Source organism: Lonchura striata, chromosome 2 (genome assembly GCF_050655825.1).
Source record: "Lonchura striata isolate lonStrDom1 chromosome 2, ASM5065582v1, whole genome shotgun sequence".
NCBI classification, from domain to species: Eukaryota; Metazoa; Chordata; class Aves; order Passeriformes; family Estrildidae; genus Lonchura; species Lonchura striata.
In genome coordinates this window covers 845,210-862,736 of record NC_140704.1, presented here as the reverse complement: position 1 = coordinate 862,736, position 17,527 = coordinate 845,210, and the positions used below count along the sequence as shown (strand labels likewise).

The following is a 17,527-nucleotide window of genomic DNA, read 5'->3' as shown; positions in this document are numbered from 1 at the left end:
CGAGGAACATTTACAAACTACTGTAAATGCAAGGGACAGTTTTATACTGGGGATTGTGATTTTAATGAAGGACCTCTTGGTGCTCTATTTAATAATGTTGGAACTAAAATATGTATTTTTAAATGGTTTATCATGGTTTTGGTTTGTTAAATTTTTTCTCTGTTATGTTCAATTCACAAATAAAACATTACTAGACACTCAAAACTAAGTGGTTTCTATAAAGGAAAATTGGGGGGAATTGCTTCATAATGACCCGTTCCAGGGCTCTGGTTGTGGAAAGATAAAGGCACCCAAACAGTGAAGACTTGGTGCAGACACCTGCAGGTAATTATGTCAGCACCCAATTTACTCCTTAATTGGGGCTCGGGGTCTCCAGGCGGGGCCTGAGCAGACCAGAGAGGTACCGAGGGCACGGACGGGGAGTTCGGGGCCCGGAGCACCCCCTTGCCGGTGCCGAGGGCGCGCTCCCGTTCCGACCCCCCGAGCGCGTCCCCGAGCGCGCTCCCGCTCCGGCGGCGGGCGCGCTGCCGGGGTGGGCGGGGCGCGGGCGCGGCGCATGCGCGGCGCGGGGCGCGCGGGGACAATGGCGGCGGCGGCGCTGGCGGCGGGCGGAGGCCCCGGGAGCGGCCCCGCGGCGGCCCCGGCGGGCGGGCCCGGCCCCGCGCTGGCCGCGGCGCGCCGCAAGGACGGCGGCCCTGCCGGCAAGTTCTGGGAGAGCCCCGACACCGTGTCCCAGCTCGACTCGGTCCGCGTGTGGCTGGGGAAGCACTACAAGAAGGTGCGGCCCGGCGGGGGCGGAGGGCACCGGGCGGGCGGCGGACGGGACGGGGGGGGGCCGCAGCTTTGCTCCGCTCTTTGTGAGCCGCGGCGGGCGCGGGGCCGGCTCGGCGGCAGCGCCGGGCACATTTCCGTTCCCTCGGCGCCGGCCGGTGCCCGGGGCCGCGCTTGGGGCAGCCCCGCTGGCCCCGGGACGTCCCCGCTGCCCGCGGGGCCCGGCCGGTGCCCGCTCGCCCCGGCAGCGACTTTCCTGCGCGGGCAGGTCCCGGCCCCGCCGGGTTTCGCTTCAGCCGCGCCCCGGCGGTGCCGGCAGTGCTGGGCAAAGGGAGGAAACCGCAGCGGGAGCTTTGGGAGCCGCGCTGAACCCCGCGCCGTGCCCCGGGCTCGCTTGCGGCAGCGTCGTTGCTGCCCGCGGGCTCCTCTTCCTCCTCGCACGCCCCGGCTGCTTCGCTTTCTTTATGCGTTTTAATTTTAAAGCGTGCTGACTTTCTAACTCCATTTCGGTCCGCAGCCGGGGGGGATGGCCGGCGTGGCTTGGCAGCGGCTCCGCCGCGCGGCGGTGCCCGGGGAAGCCGCGCGGCCCCGGCCCGCCTCCTCGCCGCCGTTCCCCGGGTTGGGGCAGCCCCGCTGTCACCGCCCCTGGAGCAGCCCCGGCTGGCGCTTGGCTTCTTTGTGAGGCGGAGAATCCGAGAAGGGCGATCCGACCTGGGAATCCGAGCTGCAGCGCCCTGGGGTGGGAGCCGCCCGGGCTCGGGTGTGTTTTTCCAGTCCTTCCAGCTGGGCTCGGGGCGTGGGGCGCCGTTTGCAGCGGCCGCTCGAGCTCTTTGTGTTGACGGGGAAATGTTACGGAATACTCGTGCAGTTTGGCTTGTTCCGCTTGCGGTTCTGTGCTGTCCCACGCCCTGGAGCAGCTGTGGTTTCGCCTTTCCCTGCCCTGGCCGAGCAGCCCCGGGATGATCCCGGGAAATCGCTGCTCCGGGAAGGGCCCAGGTGCCCTGCTGAGCACGGAAAGGATTTGCTGTGGCTCGAAATCCCCGGCCAGGCTGGCTCTGTGCTGGCTCTGTGTGGTGCAGCAATGGGAGCCAAGGGAAAGCCCCTCCTTTCAAACTGGTTATCTAAAATAGGTATTTATTTCTCGCGAATCTGAAAGGTAATTAGAGTTGGGCTAAGGAGACTTTACAGGGTGAGTGAGTTTTGGAATGTTGCTGTGACGATCCTTTTAAAAAATGAAAAGTAATTTTGGTTTGAGGAAACAAGAAAACTGATACTAGTGCTCAAGGATCAAGCCTTAACACTCCAGGAGGGAAGGGCTGGCTCCCTTTTGGATGTGCTGGAAATGGACTCTGGTTCAACTTGTTCTGTTTTCATCCTGCTGTAGGTGCGTGGCTCCTCCCAGAGAAGTACGTGGTGATTTTAACTGGCTTTTGTCCAGTCTATACTCTTAAAAATAGATGTTTGTACATCTCAGTGGTGAAGCTGTCAGCAGCAGTTGGTGTGTCCAGCTCCAGGGACACTGGGGACCAGCTGGAGATAATCCCAGAGCACCACCGAGCTCAGTCAGGGATCCAGAGGTCCTGAGGGGCAGGGAGGGTTGGAGAGTTGCATTTACAGAGCTGCTCATTTTGTCTCTGGATTAGACAAGACTTAAATATTGAAGAGTTCTCTGTGTTTCTAGAGTACAACAGCTGTGGAGGAGCTCTCTGTATCTTCAGAGTACAATTTAGAGCAAAGGAGGTTTCAGTAGTAGTGTGGAAGACTCACACTGGACCTTGAAAAACTCATTGACAGGCACCAAAGACAATGATAGAAAATTAAATTATTGGTATTGTACTGAGCAGATTTATTCCAGGCTCCCTCCTGCTCCCAGTTTGTGTGTGGAGTGTCTGGAAGTGGGTTTGTGGTGTTCTGTGCATGAAGGGATGCAGGAGGTGGCCAGCCCCATCCCAGGCAGTACGGGTGCAGTAGGGATGGTGGAGCCTTGCTTCCCTGAGAGCTGGGAATGGGCTCATGCCGTGGGTTTGGAGTCCTGGGGCATCTGAGAGACTTACATGGAACAAAGTCACAGATCCTGGAATGGTTTGGGTGGGAAGGGGCCTTAAAGCCCATCCAATTCCACCCCCTGCCATGGCAGGGACACCTTCCACTGTCCCAGGCTGCTCCCAGCCCTGTCCATGACACTGCCAGGGATCCAGGGGCAGCCACAGCTGCTCTGGGCACCCTGTGCCAGGGCCTGCCCACCCTCCCGGGCAGGAATTCCTTCCCAATATCCCACCCATCCCTGCCTTCTGGCAGTGGGAAGCCATTCCCTGTGTCCTGTCCCTCGATCCCTTGTTCAAAGTAATTTGGAAAGGCTGTAATGGACACCTTGATGTCACCATAGTAACTTAGAAATTCACAGTGTAGAAGTAAACTGGGCAATTCTCTTTTTATTATCTCAATGCTCATTTATCTAGGACATTGTGCATTGTTCAGGCAGTTCCTTTCTCAATAATCCCTCATATTAAAATGGGCTGTCCCAAAGCAGTTATTTGTTGTCTCTGAAAACTCTTTCCAAGGTAGTTTGGGAGGGGTTTTAGCTGGGATCCAGGGAGGGTTCTGTGTGTGCAGCTCAGATCCAGGGAGGGTCTGTGTGTGCAGCTGGGATCCAGGGAGGGTCTGTGTGTGCAGCTCAGATCCAGGGAAGGTTCTGTGCATGCAGCTGGGATCCAGGGAGGGTCTGTGTGTGCAGCTGGGGTCCAGGGAGGTTCTGTGTGTGCAGCTCAGATCCAGGGAAGGTTCTGTGTGTGCAGCTGGGATCCAGGGAGGTTCTGTGTGTGCAGCTGGGATCCAGGGAGGGTCTGTGTGTGCAGCTGGGGTCCAGGGAGGTTCTGTGTGTGCAGCTGGGATCCAGGGAGGGTTTTGTGTCTGCAGCTGGGATCCAGGGAAGGTTCTGTGTCTGCAGCTGGGATCCAGGGAGGGTCTGTGTGTGCAGCTCAGATCCAGGGAAGGTTCTGTGTCTGCAGCTGGGATCCAGGGAGGTTCTGTGTGTGCAGCTCAGATCCAGGGAGGGTCTGTGTGTGCAGCTGGGATCCAGGGAGGTTCTGTGTGTGCAGCTGGGGTCCAGGGAGGTTCTGTGTGTGCAGCTGGGATCCAGGGAGGGTCTGTGTGTGCAGCTGGGATCCAGGGAGGTTCTGTGCGTGCAGCTGGGATCCAGGGAGGTTCTGTGTGTGCAGCTCAGATCCAGGGAGGTTCTGTGTGTGCAGCTCAGATCCAGGGAGGTTTTGTGTGTGCAGCTGGGATCCAGGGAGGTTCTGTGTGTGCAGCTGGGGTCCAGGGAGGGTCTGTGTGTGCAGCTGGGGTCCAGGGAGGGTCTGTGTGTGCAGCTGGGATCCAGGGAGGTTCTGTGTGTGCAGCTGGGGTCCAGGGAGGTTCTGTGTGTGCAGCTGGGATCCAGGGAGGTTCTGTGTGTGCAGCTGGGATCCAGGGAGGGTTTTGTGTGTGCAGCTCAGATCCAGGGAGGTTCTGTGTGTGCAGCTGGGATCCAGGGAAGGTTCTGTGTGTGCAGCTGGGGTCCAGGGAGGGTCTGTGTGTGCAGCTCAGATCCAGGGAGGGTTCTGTGTGTGCAGCTGGGATCCAGGGAGGGTTCTGTGTGTGCAGCTGGGATCCAGGGAGGTTCTGTGTGTGCAGCTGGGATCCAGGGAGGGTCTGTGTGTGCAGCTGGGGTCCAGGGAGGGTTCTGTGTGTGCAGCTGGGATCCAGGGAGGGTTCTGTGTGTGCAGCTGGGGTCCAGGGAGGTTCTGTCTGCAGCTCCTCTGTGCTCTCACCTTTGCAAAGGAACAAAGGTTTATCCCAAATCAAAGCATTTCAGTGTGGGGTTTCCCTTGGCTCTCATGTGTGCCCTGAGCTGAAATGTGCTTTGTTTGGGGAAGGTTTGTGCACAGAGCCACCTGCAGAGCTGGTGTGGGTGTTTGAGGTCAGTGCCCACATCACAGCTGCCTGTGGATCTGTCCCCCACCAGTGACAAATGCTGCCAGGGCAGCTGCAGTGCAGCTCTGGCTGCAGTCGTTCCCTCTGCTGCTGCTCACACTCTGCTTTCTGACCACACATTTTCTGCTTAAAGACAGGGGGTGGTTTGTGTTTCTAATTATTGTGGAAAGGTTGGAGAACTCTGCTGTGTCAGTGGGGCTTTGGCATTTCAGCATGGGAGCAAAATCCTCTTATGGAACAGAGCATCATTCTGTCCTCTGGAATTCACTGCTTAGAAACCTTTATTTGCTGCAGGATCATTTTGTGGGCATGAGGGGAGAACCTGGAGACCTGTTGGACTTGATGCCTCTGTGATCCCTCAAAGCCACTGTGAATTGATTGGGAAATTGGCTGCTGTGTTTTACTGCTTAAAGATCCATTTGTGCTGCTCATTAGGATGCAGAAATGATGGAGGGGAGTCTTGGGCTTCTTTTTGAAGGGTTTTCCCCCTTATTGTTCAGGGAACCTCAGGCAAGGTAATGGGCTTCTCATTAAAAGGATCTGCAGGATAGTGGCAGTGCAAAGGAGGATGAGAAGGTGTTGTGCTCCTTTTTAGCTTCCAGCTGTCAGTGCCTCCTGCAAGAGGTAAAAATGGGAGCTGCAAGAAAAGAAATTTATTGTCTGAAAAAGTTCACATGACTAAGGATAGGCTTTGCAAGGTGCATTCTCATGTAATTTTCTTTTTTCTCTGAAGGAAAATATCTGGAAAAGAGAAGTAGAATAAATCAGTACAAGGATGCAAATTCTTCTGGATTTGTTTTTTGAAGGAGATTCATAATATCCCAGATTGGTTTGGGTTGGAAGGGATTTTAAAAATCATCCAGTTCCACCCCTGCCAGGCAGCGACACCTTCCACTGTCCCAGGCTGCTCCCAGCCTGGCCTTGGGCACTGCCAGGGATCCAGGGGCACCCACAGCAGCTCTGGGCACCCTGTGCCAGGGCCTGCCCACCCTTCCAGCCAGGAATTCCTAACTCCCAATCTCCCATCCATCCCTGCCTCTGGCAGTGGGAAGCTGTTCCCCCTTGTCCTGTCCCTCCAGCCCTTGTCCAAAGTCCTGTGCAGAGCCAGGAGTTGGACTCGGTGATCTTTGTGGATCCTTTCCAACTCAGGATATTCTGTGATTTTGATATAATTAAAACATTAATTCCAGGGGGAGGGAAGAGGGCAAATTGAAATGCAGCTTTGAAATGTTAGCTTTCACTTCTTTCCAGGCTCGTGTTTCTAGTTCAGGATTTATACACAGGACAGGACACTGGGGAGCCCCATGGGAATTTGTGTCCTCTGAGTTGGGAAGATTTAATTTCTCAGATATGTGCCTGCTCCTGAGAAAGTGCTGGGGGAAGTCACATCTCAGGGTGGTCAGACACTGAAATGATAATTGTTTCCATTCACTGTGTCTTTGTGGTGTCTTTGGCTTTGAGCTGATGCTTTGCAAAGCTCAGTTAGGTTTGACTGTTATTTAGCACCACAGCTTTAAAACTTTGAGAGTTCTGGGTCTCAAAAGCTTTTTTTTTTTTTAAGGGGTTTTAGAAGAATCTGATTTGAGGGAAGAGGAAAAGCTGAGAGACTGGGGTAGCTCAAATTGCTCCATGTTCTTCCTGGAAAAGTGATGTTTGTTCTCTTGGAAGTCACCTGGCACAGCGAGGAGGTGACATCCAGTGAGTGAATACTGGATATTAGGGTGACAAAAACTCAGCACCGTGGGAGGGATTTAATATTCCATGCTGTGATTTTACATTCACCACGTAAATGTAATTTTATAGAACCTTGGGAGCTGCTGAGACTGTCCCAAAACATCGCAGGCACCTTTGTGTGGCTCAGCTTTTCCCTCTGTGCAGGACATCGTATTTATATCAAAGGGCTGCTCTGAGGATTAATTAGGAGTTGATTACAGCAGGAGGCTGTGGAGTTACTGCAGAAAGCTCTGAGTGTGGGGGCAGCACAAGCCTGTTCCTTTATTAGGAGCTGAGATCATCCTGAGTGGTTAATCCTTGTCTGGAACCAGCCTGAGGAGCTGGGCATCAGCCACAGGTGAGTGCTGGATGTTCAGCCTGAAGCTTGGGAAATGTTTTGGCTTGGTGCTTCTCCTGTGCAAACCCCCCTGCAGCCCTTCCCAGCCACGCAGGGATCCCAAAATGCTGGAACTCTGCAAGTGCAGGAGGGTAGCCAGCCTTCACTCCCAGCTTCCCTGTCCCCAACAAACGTGTGCTTTTTGTCTTGCAGTACGTTCAGGCAGATGCTCCTACCAATAAAACGTTGGCTGGGCTGGTGGTGCAGCTGCTGCAATTCCAGGAAGATGCCTTTGGAAAACATGTCACCAATCCTGCCTTCACAAAGCTTCCTGTGAGTATTGGGACTCTCACTCTGCTGGCACAGCTCAATGTCCTGCTCCTGGGACATCCCTGCTCCAGCCCAGGCTCCTCCTGGTGCAGCCTCTGGAAGGGCTGGAGTAGCACACCTCTCCTTAGTGCAGATTTTCAGTGTAATACAGCTTATTCCCTGTGTATTAGAAATGATTTCTGGAATGCTGTGAGAAGATTTTCATTTCTGCTGAAACTCAGTGTAATTAAAGTCAAATCTGGACTGGTGCATCCTAAACGGAGTGAGTAAAATGCACTCTCCAGGGCAAACAAGCTCCCATTAGGTGTTCTGGTTGATGAAGCTCCAGACTTGTGAAGTTGCCACGGCTGAGAAAGGACTTTGCCACGTTCTGCAGCAGCAGTGAGCTGCTGGCCCTGGGATGTTTCTCCAGTCCCTCGGGACACAGGTAGCCAGGAACAATGTCAGCTCTGTGAGGGCTGTGCTGTCACTCTGCAGCCTGGTGCCCTGCCCACCACCACAGGATCAGCTTCTGGGGAGGGGATGCAGACAGAGGGGTCTGGGAGGAGGGAAGGGATGCCAGCCTGATGCCAAGGCCCAGCTGGGTGATTTAGGGGAGGTCTGTGGGCCAGGACAATTGTCCTAAACCTGTCAGTGTGGCACCAGCAGGGAGGTGTGTGCTCATCTTTGCCACAGGATGTGTGCTGGCCTTGGGGGTCGTGCCTCTGGGGTTCTTTGGGGTGGGTGCACAAAGCTGGAATAATTTATAGCCAATTAAGGTGTTGAAGCCCATTGAAACTGAAGTTGGCTTGAAAACTGTTGGCAGAACTCCTGTGGTGGGTGCACATGACAGGGCAGTCCTCTTTTTGTTCTTTGCTGGTGTCCCTGCAACCTCTCCATGAGGGTGGGACGTGCACACTCCTTCACTGGAAGGGTTTTCACTCATGGGGTGAATCCCAGAACAATTCCCAGATGAATTTTGGAAGGAATCCTTCCTTTTGAGAGTGCTAAGGCCCTGGCACAGGTGCCCAGAGCAGCTGTGGCTGTCCCTGGCAGTGTCCAGTGCCAGGCTGGACATTGGAGCACCCTGGGGCAGTGGGAGGTGTCCCTGCCCACACCATGGGGAGTACTGGATGAGCCTTAAGCTCCCTCCAACCCAAACCATTTTGGGGTTCTGTGAATCTCCTGGTGCTTTGGAGTGCACCTAGAAGCACCCCAAGATCTCACCACCCCTCCTGATACCTCAGTGATAGTGGGAAGCTTTAGGGACAGGGAGAGCTTTGCAGAGCTTTATTTGGATGTGGCAGCACAAACCATAAACCTGCCCACATTCCTCAAGTGCATAAACCACTGGAGTGCTCCCAAGCCTTAAATCAATTTGTCTTATCTTAAAAGTGGGCAATAAACGTTGCAGTGGCATCATAAAGATGTTGTTCCTGTGTTTGTTCTCGCTGCTTCAAAGCTCTAATCTGGCCAAATTTGCTCAGGTTAATTTACAGCACTTGGATCTCGGTTACCTCCAGCAGGAGACAACTCCTCAGTGCATCTCCAGGGGTGCTGCTGTTTGTGGGGGTCTCTTCTGCTGCCAGCAGAAAGCCCTTGGCTCTGAGCAGCTCCCCAAATTCTGCTTTGTACCTTGTCCAAGTTTTTTATATTTACTGGGAAACACAGAATAATCCATGACCAAAGCAGATCCTGGTGCTGTCTGTCCCTGTCCTGCCTTCAGCTGCCCCATCCACCTGACTCCATTTCCAGCAGCTCTGGACTCTGACCACAGGCACAACCATCCTGACCAGAGAGAGCAGGAAAAATGCAAATCCCAGACTAAAATGTATCAGAAAAACTGAGCTTTCAGTGCAGGAAACAGGGTGGTTTTTGATAACCTTTCAGAGAAAGGACTTGGTGGGACTCCAGAGCTTCCAGCCTCCTCGTGCTCCTGTTTGAATGTTGTGGAATTGCTGCTTTGGGAATGGGTGGCTCAGATGTGCTCTGGTGAAGCTGAGAGGGAAGAAATGAGCTGGTTTTGGTGTTTTGGGGCAGATCTGCACAGCTTTCCCTGGGGGAGGGATGTGAGTGTGGAATATCTGAACTCTGCTTCAGGTGCTCATTCCTGCTGATCTGCTTTGATGCTCTCATACAGATGAAAAGCTGCTTCCCTGACAGCTGCAATGTGTGAGGTTTAATTTACTATGAAATGGGTGTTCAAAGTGTACTTTGGGTTTTTACAGCTCTGCAAGGAAGGACTTGGAGCTTTCAGATACATCACGTTTTTTCAAACACGGATTTCTGCTTAATCCAAATACATTTAATCTTCAGAAAAATTCTGAAATGAGAACCTCAAACTCCAGAAGTGTTTCATCTGAAAATTAACTTTTCCTTTGATATGTTCTATGTCTAAAGCTCAGCTAACCCATATGTATTTGTTTAAAATAATTGCATGAAAGTCAGTATCACTGTTTTTCCTTGTTTTTTGGGTTTCAGGCAAAGTGCTTCATGGATTTCAAAGCTGGAGGTACATTATGTCACATTCTTGGTGCTGCTTACAAATATAAGAATGAACAGGGCTGGTAAGTTTTTATTTGTGGTTTATACACCTTTTGCATGAAACCAAGCACATGAATTGCTTATGCAAACTACCTAAATTTAATCCTTCCTGGAGAATCGGGCAGGCAAGGCAGTGGAGATGGGAAGAGGGAACTTTTTTCCTGTTTTGCTGATGGTAGCTTTTTTAAGACACACCCCCACACTTCTAAATTTAAAGAGGAGTTGGGCAAGTTTAAGGTTTTGGGCCTGTAGTTGAAGTTAATTACAAGTTTGAGGCTCCTTTTTTATTTTCTTGCAGTCTGACTGAGGAAATGAACCAGAATCAGTCGCGCATCTGTGAGACATAAATCTTTGTTGCTGTATTGATTATTTGGTTTAGTTATAACTGTGAAAGCATGAAGCACTGCAGATCCTAGGAAATACTCAGATCTCCATTGCTCCAAAAATGGGGAGTGTGAGCACTAAGAAACTCTGCCCCTGGAGCTGTTGGTACTGGGATGAAAAATAGCCCTGGGACATCTCAGGAGTGCTTTAACCTGGGTGTTTTTAAGTTATAATCCTCTTCCCAAAGGAGCAGCAGCACAGCATCATAAAATCCTGGAATGGTTTGGACTGGAATGGCCCCTAAAGCCCATCCAGTTCCAACCCCTGCCATTCCAGGGACACCTTCCACTATTCCAGGCTGCTCCAAGCCCCAGTGTTCAACCTGGCCTTGAAATTGCTATTTTTGAGAACACTGGGGAAAAAAAAAAGTGGGGATGAAAATTCAGTAAATGTAAACAAACAATAAAATTAAGCAGAGATTGTTCCTGTCCACAAATTTAAATCTGCAACAGCATTCCTGGAATTGACTGGGTTGGTTTTACACACAAGAGCCATTTAAAAGGCAAAACAAAGTTGTTTGAGAACGGTTGGTTGTTTTTAGGAATTATTTAGATTCATTTTTGCTCTGTCTGAGGTGGCTATATCAGGAATAAACCAGTCTCAGGGACTTGCCTGAGCTTACCAGCACCTGGGACAGGCACCTCTTTGCAGTGTGGTTTATCAGCAGTGTCTTGCTACCTCTCTGCCTTAAGATACAGGAATGAAATGATTCCAACTTCAGGAACATTTCAATATTTCACCACCCCACATTTTTCCCAAGCAAGTGTGGTTTGCAGTCAGCTGCCCAGCTGGGCTCTGGAGCTGCCTCCTCCCCTGTCCCTGCCTTGCTGCTGCTCAGGATTAGCGTGGTAGTGCCTGGTGTGTGTGCATGTGGGCTGATCCTGCACCTTAACTCAGGGTCAGCCTGGAATTGTTCCCCACTGGCTCTGCCAAGTAATCCCTGCTCTTTGCCTGCCCTCTCTGATTGATTTGATTTTTATTTTTGGTCTGCATTGTCGCTCCTGCTTAACCTGTTTGTGACTGATCTGTCTTATAGGAGAAGTCCCTTTCCTCGCCACAATAGGTATGTCTGAGAGCTGGACATGCCTGGCCCAGGGAGCCTCTTCAGCTGAGCACAGGAAGAATTAAGTGCCCTTTTATCCAAATGGGCAGCTGAAGCAGTGCTGTTATTAATGTGTCCATGTTCTCCTCTGGGCTTCTGGAGCAGGCAGGGATCTGGGGGCATGCAGCATTCCATGGATGCACAGTGCAGGTGTTGAGCAAAAAAATGTCAACGTTCTGGTCGTGCCCTGAGTGTCTTTGTCTCACAGGTGTCAAGAGGTCTGTAGGTGTTTATTTGGCATCTGTGTCCCATTCTGGGTGTTTTGGATACACACCATGGCTAAACTAAATCCTGGAGAAGGGGCTTGATCTTGACTAAAAAATCCTCAGTATTACAGCTGTAAAATACCTTATTAACAGTGCCCTGACAGCCTTGATGTCTGGCCCTGCTTTTGCAAGTCAGGGTGAACTTTCCAAAGCACACAACAAAGTCATAAATTCCTCTTTAAAAGACTGATTCCAATAAATGTGCCAGGATCTTACATTTGATTTGTTTGCCGTGTGCTCGGTGTGAAGGGTAATGTGCTTTAGGACAGAAACCATCCTCCCTGACAGAGGATATTGCTAGAGCTGCCCAGGACCTCAGGGTATTTCCACAGAAATACCTGCCTGGGCTTCTCCCTCCTGAAAATCCTCTGGAGAAGATCGTGGTAACCCAGCTGGGGTGTCATGTTTTATTTAGTGGGGTCACAGGGCCTGGGGCTAAAAGCCTTGGGGCTAAGCTTTGCTTTCCTTCACCTCTGAACATTTAAGGACTGGAAAAAGGGATCTGCTGCTGGGAGCAGGGGTGTGTTTATAGGAGCTGCCCTTGGCTGTGAGGGACTGCTGTGAGCTGGGTGCTGCTTGCAGCCTGTCAGTGCCTCCCAGTGCACTGGCTGTGCAGGGCTTTGGGTTTCACACCCTGCCACCACCCCACACCCAGGGAGCCTTTCCAGAGCCCAGCAGCAGCGTGTTCCCAAACCTGGAGGTGCAGCCATGCTCCAGGTTGTGTTCTGCATCCTGGAGACACAGCTTGGAGCTTTGGGACAGGCTGGATCCTGAGGGCTCAGCCCCATCCGTGGCAATCCCTGCGCTGCTGGGGCTGGTTTGGGGCTGGGGTTGTCCCTCCTCAAGCCCTGGGGTCACCACCCCAGTCCCTCATTTGGGTTGTCCCATCCATGAGTTCCAGACGTGTTTAGGGGTCAGGAGGGCACAGCAGAGGGAATGTGGGGGCTCTCATGCTTCTTCCCAGGAGGATTTCTCAGGTTTTGTGTCCTCCCCCCATTTCTGATGGACAGCTCTCCATTGGCATTGCAGTAATTGTGATGATTTGTCTGTGAAATAACAAACTTCAAGCACCAGGCTCCGGTAAAGGCAGTGATAAAATGCTGCCATGGATTATTAGCTGCCTGTGTCCTGGGGTGGCTTGTTCTCACATCAGGCAGAGGAATTGCTGGTTCTCTGAGTTCCCAGGACTGGTGGATGGGTGCAGCTAGGAGGAAGAGAGCCACGAGAGCTCCTCCATGAGTTTTCCCATCTGCTGTTGGAATCCACGGTGCTTGTGTGTTCAGTTACCCCCGTGACTGTGGAGGAATGCACGACCCTGCTGAGGGATTGGTGGACATTGTCAGCCTTCCTTTTCCTCCCTAAACATCTCCCAGATCAGCTGCATCTGTCCATGTGGGTTTCTTGCTGGCCAGGGTGCCAAGTGCAGCAGGAGTAGTTGTGGCTGTGCCGAGTGTCCCGGCACGGCTGCCACCATCCGGTGTTCGTGTGGAGCAGGGAAGGTTCTGGACTGCTGGCAGCTGGGTGATGTGCAGTTAAAATTTGTGAATCCTTTCCCTCCACAGGAGGAGGTTTGACCTGCAGAATCCCTCCCGGATGGATCGGAACGTGGAGATGTTCATGAATATTGAGAAAACGCTGGTGCAGGCAAGGACGGTGCCCTGGGCACTCAGAACGACTTCACCCCGGCCCTCTGCAGCAATGGGGGACTCTCCCCTCCCTCTCCCACCCAGTGTAGTCACAATTCCACGTTTTTCACTTGAAAAATGCAGAATGTTTCCATTGGCCCTCTGTGGATATGCAGAGGTTTTCATTTTATTTATTTATGTGAGGAAAACCTGTTGTAAGGAAAGATAAAAGATCCCAGGTGTCCCCCTGTCCCTGGGGAGGTGGCACCCTTGGGGCTGGGTGCCTGCTCCTGAACACATTCCAGGGCTGACTTCCAGTTGGATCTAAAACTGCCTTTTTCAGGTTAACATCCATTTTACTCTCACTTTACCAAACAAGATATTATCTGTACCCATTAAGCAGCTCTGTGGAGTCTCATTTGAAGTTAAATTTTTTAACTGCTTTGTGTGAATAATAGATGATTTTTTTTCAAGCTCTGAAGCCAAGTTCAGTGTATGATGCAGTCAAAACATAACTTTCAGGTGTCCATTAGGAATGGAAACAGGAAGAACAGCAAATAGCAACAATATTCTTATTATAAAAAAAAACCTGGTTCACGTACAGTGGTTTCAGTACATAATAAAGCCTGGGCAGGGCTTTGCTGGGGAGCTGTGTGAAGGGAATGTCCCTGTCCCAGGGCTCCTGGAGCTGGGATCACTGACCTGGGTCACTCCCTGGTCTGGGTTCTGTTGGAGTTCCAGCACTGGGGATTTTTATAGGAATATGCTGATTTTTGCCACAGATCACCTCCTAATTCCTTGTTCAACTTGCTGTTCTCTCACAGAACAACTGTCTGAGCAGACCAACCATCTACCTCATCCCTGACATGGAGCTGAAGCTGGCCAACAAGCTGAAGGACATTGTCAAACGTCACCAGGTGAGTGTCACAGCACAGCTGTACCCTGGGCTGCTCTGCCTTAGCCTGGAGGCTCTGAGGACACAGGCAGCAGCAGCAGCTCCCCTCTGGAATGGTTTTTCTCCTCCCCTGGAGGCTGAAGGCTGGCTGTGCTCTAAAAGCACACCTGGACCTGCTGCCAGATGGCTCTGGCTGAGCTGGGGGCAGCCCCAGCTGATTTATTGTCAGTACAGATTTGGCCAAACCTGGCTCTGAAGCAGGGAGTGAGGCAGCTGTTCCAGATGTGTGGGACAGCAGAAGGAAGCTTCGCTCCTCGAGTGCTCGTTGGTTTCTGCTTTATTTCACTCTTTGATTGCTGGTGCTGAGCAGAGCCCAGGCAGCCTCAGGGAGCCTTGCCCTCGTAATTCCAGGTGCTCAAGGATGACTTGAGCAAGATTAATGGCTTCATCCTTAAAAACATAAACAGTCTTCTCACTTGTCTGGAGAGAAATAACCTGGAATGTGACCTCTGGATGGTCTGATGGCTTTTGTGTCAGGACAATTCACAGCTGTAGCCAAAGAGTTTCTTTTCCAGATTTAATGTATTTCCTGTGTTGTGATTATGAACCATTGTCTCAGCCTCAGTTGGGCAGATTTTCACAAGTTGCTCTTAATGATTTGGCTGATTCAGGATGGGTGTTATTGCTTAAATTAGAGTGAATGAGTCAATTTTCCTTTCATAAAGGAAGTCTGTAGTGAGCTCCACGCTGTATCCATGAGTGATTTAAGGGATTTTTAAAGCAGCTTTGTCTCTACGAGGATGTGAGGAGATGAAAACAGAAATTGTCCCTAATTCTGCTTTTTGGGCTTTCCTTTGCTCTGCCTCTGAATTCTCATCTTGTCACTAACTTTGCTTCCTCACTGTGGTGGTTATTTTCATTTTTTAACCCCTTGCTGTCATTTCCTCACTACCTCATCTCGGTACTTGTATCCCAAGTTCTCCCTGCTCCAACTTCTGTTGTTTCCCAGCTCCCTCCTTTGCTGCTGCTCAGAGCTGCCCCTGTCCCTTTGCTGAGTTGTGGGAACTCTTGTCCTTCAGCCCCTGACCCCAGAGCATCCCACATCCCACTCCCACAGCACCATTCCAATTCCTGCTGCTGCCATCCAAGGGTGGGCTCTGCAGCTCGTTGTGCTGTTAAATCAATCTCTTACGTGTTTATGGGATGTAAGTTTTGAACACCAGCTGCCTTTTGGGGTGATGTGCTGAGGGTTTCTCATGCAGTTTCTCCCCTTCTCCCGTGTTTCCCACAGGGAACAGTCACTGAAGAGAAATCCAAGGCTACCCACCACGTGTATCCAAGTCCTACCTCAATGGATGATGGTAACGTTCTGTGGCACTTTTTAAGTGGGAATAGTTTTGTAATTAATGCCATGAGAAGTTGTGGAAGTGTTCACCAGGACTGTTGCCAGCCTGCTGCTGAGGAACACTTGCTGCAGTGTGGATAATGTGTGTGGGGAGGTTTAGGCTGGATACTGGGGAAGCTCCTCCAGCCTAGGGCAGGGGTGGAGTCCAGTGCCTGGAGGGATTTCAGAGCTCTGTGGATGTGGGACACGGGACAGTGCTGAGGAATGGCTGCACTCTGATCTTGGAGGGCTTTTCCAGCCTCAGCAACTCCCTGATTCCGAGTTCCTGGCTCTCCCGGAATCCTGCAGGGAATGCTGGTGTGTGGGTGGCAAGGAGAGCTCCTCCATGAGGCTTGACTGTGTTAAAGTTCATTCTGCCTGCATGAAGTGCAAGATCTAAAAAAGCAAATTCACAGCTGCCTCTTTTGGCAAATAGCAAAAAACATTTCTTCCCTTTTTCATCTTAAATAAATTCAATTACCTGGTGGGTCATTGTCCTCAAGCCCAAGTTGCTTGAGACAGACAAAAATAAATCCCTTTTCCACATTCCCTGGCCTGTGCTGGCCACTAGATGGAAGTGCTCCCTGCAGTTTGCAGGGATCAGGGATGGTTTGTACCTCTGGCAGCAGCAGCTCAGCCCTGTGTGTGTCCCAGGCTCTGAGCCCCAGGTCACACTGTGGGGAGCAGCCCAAAATTCCAGCAGGGATTAGAGAGACAGGTTCACATCCTTGGGGTTTCTCCTGTAATGCTTCTCTGGGCTCTGCTTTGGGGATTTGGGGTGCAGGGATTGGTACTTGAGAACTGCAGGGATGGGTGGGATATTGGGAAGGAATTCCTGGCTGGGAGGGTGGGCAGGCCCGGGGATGGAATTCCCAGAGCAGCTGTGGCTGCCCCTGGATCCCTCTGACTCTCTGGAAAAGAGAATTGTTGTGCTTTTCCCTCCACATCTGACCTGGATCTCATTCCCTTTGCAGATGAGTGGTTGAGACCTGTGATGAAAAAGGACAAGCAGGTGCTGGTACATTGGGGCTTTTTTCCAGACAGGTAAAAAAAACCCAAAAACTGGGGGGAAAGCAAACCCTGAGTCTTAACTGTTTGTTGATGAAAAAGTCTTGATCCCAGTGTGCTAAGCTCGAAAAGAATTAACCAATGATTTAAAACTGCAATATCCACATCCATTTGTGGCACTGGCAGGTGGGTGAGGCTGGAAAAGGAGTTCTGCAGAGCCATAAGGCACTGGCTGGAAATTGAAGCAGATTTTAAAGCTGGAATGAGTCTTTCCTTAAACTTTAAAGGGAGAACTTCCAGTCACCTGGCTGAACTCTGCCAAGGAGATTTCACTCCAAGGGTTGTCTTCAGTCAGGTGCAAGTGACTGTTAAAGCACCCCTTTGAGAAACCTGCCCTGTGCTCTTGGAACATGTTAAAATTCAGTGTATATGCTGATAGGAATTCACTGTATTTGCAATAACTGGTTTCTGAGCCCAGGCTATGGAAGATCAAAACATTGATAAGCCAGTATTGACTTCTGTTTAATTAAGTTTTTCAGGCCACTAAAATCTGTTCACACACCAAATTACTAGGCACTCTATTTCACATGGGGCTTTCAATGGAGGAGAGCAAACAGTAATTAGACTGAAGTTTTCTATTCATACAGATGAAGAGCCTTTAAATATTTTTTTATTTCTGTCAGTAGTCAAGCTTTTATTGGTGTTTTTAAACCAGGTACACACAAAACAGTATAAAGCCAGGAATGCTTTGTGCACATCTCTCCTTGCACCTGACTCCTCCCTGGTCCTCAGCACCTGCTGTTGCTTACAAAGGACTTTGGCTTTGCTGTCGCTCAGTGCAGTTTGTTAATAAATAGACTTTTGAGGGAATCATGTGGAAGAGTGAATATAAATAATGAATGGATTCTAGGACGGAGTGCAACTTCCTCCCTTCCAGGAATCCAGTAGCTCTTGCTTTGAAGTCACAAGAACAGAAAGAAGTGAATTAGGGCAGGGTTTGGTTGGGTGACTCAGAGCTGCCTTTGCCCCCTGAATCTCTCCACACTTGCACTTGGAGCTGGTTCACTGGGAGGATTTTTACATCCTGATGTGCATTAGATGCCCCAGGACCCTCCCTGTGCCCAGTTCCTGTGGCACAGAGCAGGATTGTTCCCCGTGGGAAGCCCTGCCGTGCCAGCAGTGAGATCTGCACGTGCCAGAGCTGCTGGAAAACCATT

The 17,527-nt window shown here is 51.1% G+C and overlaps 1 protein-coding gene and 1 long non-coding RNA gene across 2 annotated transcripts in view; both read left to right on the top strand.

Moving 5' to 3' along the window:
* The first annotated feature begins 558 nt into the window (after nucleotides 1-558).
* SMARCC1 (SWI/SNF related BAF chromatin remodeling complex subunit C1) overlaps nucleotides 559-17,527 on the top strand; it is a 65,756-nt gene continuing 48,787 nt past the window's right edge. Inside the window, exons 1-7 of the mRNA XM_077790035.2 lie at nucleotides 559-778; nucleotides 7,007-7,126; nucleotides 9,584-9,669; nucleotides 12,961-13,042; nucleotides 13,848-13,940; nucleotides 15,210-15,279; nucleotides 16,277-16,346. Of these exons, the coding sequence (XP_077646161.2) occupies nucleotides 584-778; nucleotides 7,007-7,126; nucleotides 9,584-9,669; nucleotides 12,961-13,042; nucleotides 13,848-13,940; nucleotides 15,210-15,279; nucleotides 16,277-16,346 (716 nt within the window). The 5' untranslated portion in view covers nucleotides 559-583. The remainder of the gene's footprint in view (nucleotides 779-7,006; nucleotides 7,127-9,583; nucleotides 9,670-12,960; nucleotides 13,043-13,847; nucleotides 13,941-15,209; nucleotides 15,280-16,276; nucleotides 16,347-17,527) is intronic.
* LOC146768084 (uncharacterized) lies at nucleotides 991-7,000 on the top strand. The gene is made up of 3 exons (XR_014953197.1): nucleotides 991-3,369; nucleotides 4,035-4,306; nucleotides 4,551-7,000. It is a non-coding gene; the product is annotated as an uncharacterized LOC146768084 (long non-coding RNA).